We start from the raw sequence: 10036 nt of genomic DNA, 5'->3' as shown, positions 1-10036 counted from the left end.
GCCATGTCGTCACTCGGCCCTCCCTCCCTCCCGCCCTCCCTCCTTCTCCTGGTCCATCAGATACTACTTTCGTGCCTTTTTTCTGACCAGGCGCCATAGCTAGCACTGGGATCATGGAGCCCGCTCAGATCACCGCGGCAATTATGAGCACTATGAACACCACGCGCATTGTCCTGGAGTATATGCAGAGCCAGGACATGCCAAGGCGAAACCCGGACCACCCGAGGAGGCGATTGCAGCGCGGCGAAGAGAGTGATGAGGAAATTGACATGGACATAGACCTCTCACAAGGCACAGGCCCCAGCAATGTGGAAATCATGGTGTCACTGGGGCAGGTTCATGCCGTGGAACGCCGATTCTGGGCCCGGGAAACAAGCACAGACTGGTGGGATCGCATCGTGCTGCAGGTATGGGACGATTCCCAGTGGCTGCGAAACTTTCGCATGCGTAAGGGCACTTTCATGGAACTTTGTGACTTGCTTTCCCCTGCCCTGAAACGCCAGGATACCAAGATGAGAGCAGCCCTCACAGTTGAGAAGCGAGTGGCGATAGCCCTGTGGAAGCTTGCAACGCCAGACAGCTACCGGTCAGTCGGGAATCAATTTGGAGTGGGCAAATCTACGGTGGGGGCTGCTGTGATCCAATTTGCCAGGGCAATGAAAGACCTGGTGATATCAAGGGTAGTGACTCTGGGCAACGTGCAGTCAATAGTGGATGGTTTTGCTGAAATGGGATTCCCAAACTGTGGCGGGGCCATAGACGGAACCCATATCCCTATCTTGTCACCGGAGCACCAAGCCACCGACTACGTAAACCGCAAGGGGTACTTTTCAATGCTGCTGCAAGGCCTGGTGGATCACAAGGGACGTTTCACCAACATCAACGTGGGATGGCCGGGAAAGGTACATGATGCTCGCGTCTTCAGGAACTCTGCTCTGTTTCGAAAGCTGGAGGAAGGGACTTTCTTCCCGGACCAGAAAGTAACCGTTGGGGATGTTGAAATGTCTATCGTGATCCTTGGGGACCCAGCCTACCCCTTAATGCCATGGCTCATGAAGCCGTACACAGGCAGCCTGGACAGGAGTCAGGACCTGTTCAACTACAGGCTGAGCAAGTGCCGAATGGTGGTGGAATGTGCATTTGGATGTTTAAAAGCGCGCTGGCGCAGCTTACTGACTCGCTCAGACCTCAGCGAAAAGAATATCCCCATTGTTATTGCTGCTTGCTGTGCGCTCCACAATATCTGTGAGAGTAAGGGGGAGACCTTTATGGCGGGGTGGGAGGTTGAGGCAACTCGCCTGGCCGCTGATTACGCGCAGCCAGACACCAGGGCGGTTAGAGGAGCACAGCAGGGCGCGGTGCGCATCAGCGAAGCTTTGAAAACGAGTTTTGTGACTGGCCAGGCTACTGTGTGAAACTTCTGTTTGTTTCTCCTTGATGAACCCTCCAACCCCCCCCCCCGACCCGGTTCACTCTACTTCCCTGTAAACCAACCACCCCACCTCACCCCCTCCCCAATTCGAGCACCGCTTGCAGAGGCAATAAAGTCATTGTTTTTTCACATTCATGCATTCTTTATTAGTTCCTCACAGAAGTAGGGGGATAATTGCCAAGGTAGCCTGGGATGGGTGGGGGAGGAGGGATGGAAAAAGACACACTGCATTTTAAAACTTTAAGTCTTATTGAAGGCCAGCCTTCTGATGCTTGGGCGATCATCTGGGGTGGAGTGACTGGGTGGCCGGAGGCCCCCCCACCGTGTTCTTGGGCATCTGGGTGAGGAGGCTATGGAACTTGGGGAGGAGGGCTGTTGGGTACACAGGGGCTGTAGCGGCGGTCTCTGCTCCTGCTGCCTTTCCTGCAGCTCAACCATACGCTCGAGCATATCAGTTTGATGCTCCAGCAGACGGAGCATTGACTCTTGCCGTCTGTCTGCAAGCTGACGCCACCTATCGTCTTCAGCCCGCCACTTGCTCTTTTCATCCCGCCATTCAGCCCGCCACCTCTCCTCTCGTTCATATTGTGCTTTTCTCATGTCCGACATTGACTGCCTCCACGCATTCTGCTGTGCTATATCAGCGTGGGAGGACATCTGCAGCTCCGTGAACATATCGTCCCTCGTCCTACGTTTTCTCTTTCTAATGTTCACTAGCCTCTGCGAAGGAGAAACATTTGCAGCTGGTGGAGGAGAAGGGAGAGGTGGTTAAAAAAGACACATTTTAGAGAACAATGGGTACACTCTTTCATTACAAGGTTGCATATTTCGGCTTGCAGGCAGCCATGGTAGGCCACAGTGTTTTGGCTTTTTTAACCTTCTTAACATGCGGGAAAGGTTTCAAACAGCAGCGCATTTCCCATATCAAGGATGAATTGGGTTGTCCATTTAAAATGGGTTTTCAATGTAAAAGGAGGGGCTGCGGTTTCCCGGTTAACATGCGGCACAAACAAGTAAACCATCCCACACACACACACACACACGATTCTCTGGGATGATCACTTCACCCCTCCCCTCCACCGCGTGGTTAACAGCGGGGAACATTTCTGTTCAGAAGAGCAGGAATGGGCGCCTCTGAATGTCCCCTTAATAAAATCACCCCATTTCAACCAGGTGACTGTGAATGATATCACTCTCCTGAGGATAACAAAGAGAGATAAGGAATGGATATTGTCTGCATGCCAGCAAACACCGGTACCATACGCTGCCATGCTTTGTTATGCAATGATTCCAGACTACGTGCTACTGGCCTGGCATGGTAAAGTGTCCTACCATGGCGGACGGGATAAGGCAGCCCTCCCCAGACACCTTTTGCAAACGCTTTGGGAGTACATAAAGGAGAGCTTTCTGGAGATGTCCCTGGAGGATTTCCGCTCCATCCCCATACACGTTAACAGACTTTTCCAGTAGATGTACTGGCCGCGATTGCCAGGGCAAATTAATCATTAAACACGCTTGCTTTTAAACCATGTGTAATGTTTACAAATATTTACAAAGGTACACTCACCAGAGGTCTCCTGTGTGCCCTGAGGGTCTTGGGTGAGTTCGGGGGTTACTGGTTCCAGGTCCAGGGTCACAAACATATCCTGGCTGTTGGGGAAACCGGTTTCTCCGCTTCCTTGCTGCTGTGAGCTACCTACAGTACCTCCATCCTCATCTTCCTCGTTCCCTGAACCGTCTTCCCTGTGTGTTTCTCCAGTGAGAGAGTCATAGCACACGGTTGGGGTAGTGGTGGCTGCACCCCCTAGGATCGCATGCAGCTCCGCGTAGTAGCGGCAAGTTTGCGGCTCTGCCCCGGACCTTCCGTTTGCTTCTCTGGCTTTGTGGTAAGCTTGCCGTAGCTCCTTAATTTTCACGCGGCACTGCTGTGTGTCCCTGTTATGGTCTCGGTCCTTCATGGCCTTGGAGATCTTTTCTAATACTTTGCCATTTCTTTTACTGCTACGGAGTTCAGCTATCACTGCTTCATCTCCCCATATGGCGAGCAGATCCCGTACCTCCCGTTCGGTCCATGCTGGAGCTCTTTTGCGATCCTGGGACTCCATCACGGTTACCTGTGCTGATGAGCTCTGCGTGGTCACCTGTGCTCTCCACGCTGAGCAAACAGGAAATGAAATTCAAACATTCGCGGGTCTTTTCCTGTCTACCTGGTCAGTGCATCTGAGTTGAGAGTGCTGTCCAGAGCGGTCACAATGAAGCACTGTGGGATAGCTCCCGGAGGCCAATAACGTCGAATTCCGTCCACACTACCCCAATTCCGACCCACAAAGGCCGGTTTTATCGCTAATCCCCTCGTCGGAGGTGGTGTAAAGAAACCGGTTTAAAGGACCCTTTAAGTCGAAAGAAAGGGCTTCGTCGTGTGGACGTGTCCAGGCTTAATTCGATTTAACGCTGCTAAAGTCGACCTAAACCCGTAGTGTAGACCAGGCCTAAATAACAAAGCAGTTGACAATTGAGGATCATCTGATGAATTTTTTTATATTGATCTGAAAGTTTAAGATACTGGATTTTATTTAAAGTATCTCCAGGCAAATCCTCTCTCTCTCTCTCTCTCTCAGAAAAATGATCCCAGTCAAATATTCCCATGTAGGAGCCTTTGACCGATGTGCATACGAAGTGCTGGCTGGTTGGCTATGCAGAATGGTTAGCATTAAAGCATGATTGATACTGCAAAAGACTTCCCACAAATTTTCCTCAGGTTTTAAAAACAAATTGGCACTGGCTGTGTTTATACCCTTACATCCCTCTTAAGCTGTTATTTAGGCAACACAGAATCCGGTCCTGCACTCCTTTCACCTCCCAAAACTCTCACTGAATTCAGTGGGAGTTTTAGGTGCACAAAAGGATACATTTTTTATCTCGGCTGATCTATCTTTGTTCAGTTTTATTAATATTGTAACAAACTGGATAGTATTTTTTCTGCCCTCTGCTGGGTGGGATCAGAACTACTCATCAGAATATCATTAACCCTATATGACTAAGAGCTAAGGAGACACTTCCTTTAGTTCAAGCGAAAAGAGGCTGTATTTCAGAGTCAGGGGACCAAGACCCTGTCGCAACGGGTCATGAAATTCCCAGTAGCTGTGGTATGCATCATGGTGACACTCTGAAGTTCTAGGTATCCATGGATTGGCTATGATATCAATGCAGCATTCTATTTATTGGTCTCCCTGACTACGGTCTTCCTCCTCTGTAGCATTCTGAGCAGTTCACTTGTGAGGAGGAGGTGGCTATAAAGAGAGCCCTATAATATGTCACATCTTTCTTTCTTTCTTTCTTTCTTTCTTTCTTTCTTTCTTTCTTTTTTTTTTTTTTTTTTTAAGAGTCTCAGAGGGACTTGGTGCAAACAGAAGCAACACCTAAGCTGGCGCTACCTAGGCTGTGTTAGTTCAGGGGAAGGTGGGAGAGAAATCACTCTGGGTTTCCTGCTGCACTGGAGGTTTTAGGAAAGAATATAAACATGTGCTTTCTGTGTTCCTGCGACTTCATCAGACAAGTCAAATCTGAAGCACCTTGACAAGATGTTAGCAGCAGTAGATCTAACACTGCCTGCCCACCTGGTACTATTTTCAGGAACAGGATGCACTCAGTAGCCAGTGAAAAGCAAGCACTCCCACGAAGAAGGGATGTGCAATGTAGAGATACTCAGTGCAGTTACGTTGCACAGATCACCTGGCACTTTGCAGAGTGCCCTAAACTAAAGAGAAAGGGGAGATTTAGAATTAAGAGATGTAGGAATGACACAAGCTCCGTGCATACTGGTGATCAGGGCTGAGCTGGAATGCTGTACTTGTATGGATTGGTTTAAAGGCCATGAAGAGGTGGATTGGGGACTGGAAGATGGACTTGTAGAGGCTTTGTCTAAACAGTGGTACAGTGGGTCCACGCTGGCTAGGATGTTGTGGGTGCGGAGCAGGTGCAGTTCTACCTGTGGTTAGATATTTGGCTGCATTTGTGTGTTGTCCCTGTGTGCTGCTGCAGCTTTGCGGAGACAGCTGGCACAGCAGACCTCAAGCAAACTGCCCAATGACCACAAGACCCGTTAAGGTACGAAGGCACCTGGCCTTGTCGACAAAGCACAGTAATAGCACCTGGCAGACTCTACGAGGATACTAAGACATGTGTGCCCGTGACAATGGACGCAGCTCAGTCAGTGGTGGGACTTTCCATTCCCCCCGGCTGGACCAAAACACTCTCTGAGATACCTCTTTATACCCTAATACAAACAAGTTACAAGTACTGCCCCCTGACATAGTTAGTTATTGCCCCTGACGTGGCTAGTTGTTACCCATCTCCTTGCACATGTTGGTTCAATTAAAACATTTCTATTCATTACACGGTTATCCTGACCCTTCCTAAAAGATAAGGTCAGGATGTTCCTGTTATCCTTTGGGAAATATTCTCGTACCATCCTTAATATTGGAATGTTATGGTACCACTCTGGTATGTGTTTGCATGAGTACTCTGTGCCTAGCACTTCTTAGGAATGTGTGTTTCTGCAATATCAGTCCTGTTCTTGCTAGATTCTGTAAACTTGCAAGCATGCAGAGCCTGACGTTTGCTCACTGCCTAACTTTTGCTAACTTTGCTTTATATCAGCAAAGCTTGCCCACTACTTTAGCTCAGGCTTCATACTAGGTCTCTAATACAAGGGCTTATATCTCAGGCTCACTTCCTACTACACTACCCTACATCTACACTGAGGGTGCCACGGTGGTGTGGCACTAGAGTATTTAACCCACAGTTCCTGGCATGGCTCCTTCAAGGAAAGGCTTATAGAATTCACTAGGCTTTCCAGGAGCCCTGTGAGTCAGTGGATGAGGCAGTGGAACTTCCATAAGTCCCTTGCTGATGGCACCATTTCCTAGTCCTCCTCCTCACAAGTGAGGCCAATGTTCTTGCTAATTTTTTCTGTGGGAGCTTTTGGAAAGCAGTCATGAGACATCTAAATGGCTGTGATCATGCCTTCAGAGAGCCAAAGGCTGAGCTGAGCAGTTGAGAGATCAGGAAGCGATGGTCATCACGCCCACTGCTGCTTGCCTGGATGAATGGGTGGGTGGATGGGTGCTGTATTGGTAGATAACTGAGTGGTTGAAGCGCCACTTAGGGGGCATTCTCTGACCAAACAGATGGAGCAGCAGTAGGTACAGAACTTCAGAGCGAGGAAGGAGACTCTTCTGTATTGCTGTGATAATCTTGCCCTGACACTGCAACACCAGATCCTGAGGATAAGACCTCCCCTTGGCATTCTTTCCCATGGTAAAGAGGAAGGATGGCCCATGGGTTAGGGCACTAGCCTGGGGCTTAGAAGGAGAACTGAGTTCTCTTCTGCCACTGACTGTCTGTGTGACCTTGGTCAAGTCACTCGTAGTGCCTCTGTTTCCCATGTGGAAAATGGGTATTAAAGATTGAGGCATGCAGACAATAGAGTGATGAGGGCCATATAAATACCTCAGATCTTGTGGAAGCAGGCTATCCTGGGTAAATATCAGTGAGTAAGGAGCTGAGTAAGGAAATGAGGGGCGCTGCTGTAGTAGAGATTTGTGTAAGGTCATGCACTGTGGCTTGCAGGGACAGATGTTCAAGGCATCCAATATCCCAGATTAGTTATGGATTGACTCATCTGGGGTATCCAAACTGTGAGGAAGTGCTAAGAGAGCCCGTGTGCCCATTCTGTGTTCTGCTCCCACACTCTCACCAGCAAGCCCTGGAATGCATTGACAGAAAAGGGTACTAGCCAACTGCGATGCTGGCCTGAGTGTGTCACCAAGGAAAGTTTGTGAATGTATGTGTGGGAGAAGCAGGCAAAGTGTGTGATGTTACCAGCATAACACACTGGACTTCTTGTGAGCAGGAAAATGGGACCTCTGCACCTACTGACCAGCATGGACATTGAGGGATTTTATATCCCCATTCTGGTTCTTGGAGACCCTGTATATGCACTCCTGCCATGGCTAGCAATCTTCTCCTGACCACCCAAACCTGGAAAGTGACAGAGGCAGGGTGGCGGTGGAGTGTGCATTTGGGAGACAGCAGATCTGCATCTTACTTTCAACGTCTACTCGGTAGCTAATGATTATCAAATCCGCCTGCTGCATTTTGCACAACATACGTGAAGGCGAAGGGAAGGTTTCAATGAACAGCAGAGTGCTGAGGCACCTGGACCAGCATCAACCAAAACACACTCAGACAAATGGCCATAGCTGTGAACATGCTGCAAAAACTAGACATGTTATGGGTGCCCTTACATGCTTCGGTACGACCCAGAAAAGTAACCCACCACTTACTTCATTATATATGAAAAGCAATGATGATGGGTGTGGTGTACTGAGGACTGTTGGAATTGCAAATTATCACATGAAGTGCATGTGTGGGGATTTTCTGGTCCTGGCTGCAGGTTAGGGGGCTCTTTAGGGAAGTGTGAGATCAGAATCAGGCTGGGAAGCACCAGCCTAAACAAGGTGGGGTGAATTATGCCTCCCTTCCTTAGGGAGCAGCCTGCTTTGTCTCTTTCTGCTCTTGGTTAATGTATGTTCTGAATTCTAAGACTAAAAGTAGTGTTATGCTGACCTTGCAGCAAGAGTATTTTATATTTTTATCTAACATCTCTGTGTTTATGCTGTGCCTGTAACAGGAAAGATTGCTGCAAGTGGTGCCCTGCCTGAAGAGGGTGACAGCTGAATAAAAACCTTTTGTCTTGGGTACCTGACCAGGGACCTAGCTTGCAGCCACAGCACCCTTTATTAATCATCCAGCTCTCTTGAGCTTTTCAGGTGGTAGGGTTGTACTTTCAATGGTTTTATGCTCTCGTGGTGAGGGCGGGGGTTTATGGAGGAGAGAACTGATTGTATTGCTATGAAAGGACCGTGATGTGCAGAGTGCACAGTCTTGTTTACAACCTCATGCACCAGCTGCAATATGGAAAGTGCATGTACAAGGGCAATATAGATATTCTCTTGCAAGTGGCTAGCGTGCATCTCATTAGGATACAGTTTGGCGGGGGGAGTGTAGCTTGGGGAAAGATTGAGACAGCTAGAAGGTAGAGGGTAGTCCTAGAACTACAATCCTGACTGATACCATGATATTGGTACAGGCAGAGTGGCAGGGTCTAAGTGTTGGGTTAAACCAGCGGACAATTTTTCTTGTGCCTTTAAAGCCCTCAGTACATATTCCCCATTGGAACTGCCTTTTGTGTCTCCCTCTTGTTCCTTAACAATCCACTAGCAGGGTCCTAGGACCCAGGCTCTGAGTGCTCGCTGACCCGAGTCAGACTGGTTAGTGTATGACTCTCGGGGGGTGAGGGGGAGTGCTCAATAGTTATTAAAAATGAGGCTGTTTAAATGTTTCAGGATCCCTAGTTATGTCTGTAAAATCCTGCCTGTCAGTTAGGGAGCCTAAGGGATTTAGAGGCCAATTCCCATTAAGGGATTGGGTGCCTCTTTCTGAGGCTCCTTTGATGACCCTGGCCTTGAGATTCCTGGTCCTGCCACTGATTTGTTGGGCAAGTCACTTAAGCAAAAGGCTTCAAACATCTGCTAATTTGGAGAGGGGGGGGAGCTTCAGTTTTAGGGAGCTAAACTGGGTCACCTGGAGGGAGTTGCAGGGGTTGAGTTACCCATGGCGCTCATTGGCATCGCCAGGGCTTGGCAGCTGTCAGGAGCCTAATGTTTGTGACACACTGAGTTTTGTCTGGTGAAGGTGCAACAGAAAGGCAAAGCCCTATGCCGAGGGAAAGCAGCTCGGGGCTGGGGAGAGCATGAGGTGGGTCTGGTGGGTTTTGTTGTGTCCGGTAAGAGCAGCTGTGGTGGGAGTTGCAGAAAAAGAGAGATGGTAACAAACAAAAGGCTTTTTTCCGATGGGTTTGTATTTCGGGTGGGGGGGGGGCAGAGAGTGGAATTTCTTTTCTTCTCCCTAAAGTGTTTTCTTCAGTGCTGTCTTCCCTGCATGGGGCCCTGGTCAATAACATTCCTCACTCTGACCTCACGGAAGGAGACTGGCCACTCAAGCTGCCGCTGAATGAAATTCCTCTCACCTCACCCCTTAAGCATCCGGAGAGTCTGGCCCCATTATGACTGGGCACAAAAGTCTGGGTCCACAGCCGAACAAAGGGAACCGGGAAGGGGGGGAGAGAAAGTGCCGGTTGCCATGGCAATGCTGGCCAGGCCGGTTGTTTTTATCAGCACGGGGCCTGGGTTTTCTGCCTGAGTTACAGGAATCCAAGGCAATTTATTTCAATCGGAGACAGAAGGGTTGGAGGAGAGCAGAGGGAGGGTGGGCAGGGTTGGAGCAGGCTCTGGCTTGGCACTGGCGTGGGGTATTTCCAGCAGGGCAGGTAAGGAGAGAGAGGCTGACTCAGCCAGTATGGGGATCCCAACATGGGATGTTCCCGTTACACACACACACACACACACACACACACACACACGGTTAGAGCATGGGAATGAAGCTTTAACAGGTCATGTCAACTCCCCCCGCCTCCCATTATACAGCACCTGATCCCTCCCTGCCAACCCCCTCATACAACATATGCTTCTTCCTAGCCTC

At 49.4% G+C, this 10036-nt stretch overlaps 1 protein-coding gene across 1 annotated transcript; it reads right to left on the bottom strand.

The window, feature by feature from the left end:
- Window positions 1–1553: 1553 nt before the first annotated feature.
- On the bottom strand, window positions 1554–4284 carry LOC135972656 (uncharacterized). Its single transcript, XM_065551377.1, has 2 exons — window positions 3000–4284; window positions 1554–2175 (listed from the first exon to the last, which is right to left on the bottom strand). The coding sequence occupies exons 1-2, from the start codon at window positions 3535–3537 to the stop codon at window positions 1673–1675; spliced, it is 1041 nt and encodes a 346-aa protein (XP_065407449.1). The 5' UTR covers window positions 3538–4284; the 3' UTR covers window positions 1554–1672.
- Window positions 4285–10036: the final 5752 nt, after the last annotated feature.

This window comes from Chrysemys picta, chromosome 7 (genome assembly GCF_011386835.1).
Source record: "Chrysemys picta bellii isolate R12L10 chromosome 7, ASM1138683v2, whole genome shotgun sequence".
Taxonomy (NCBI): domain Eukaryota; kingdom Metazoa; phylum Chordata; order Testudines; family Emydidae; genus Chrysemys; species Chrysemys picta.
This window is presented reverse-complemented; position numbering and strand designations above follow the sequence as displayed.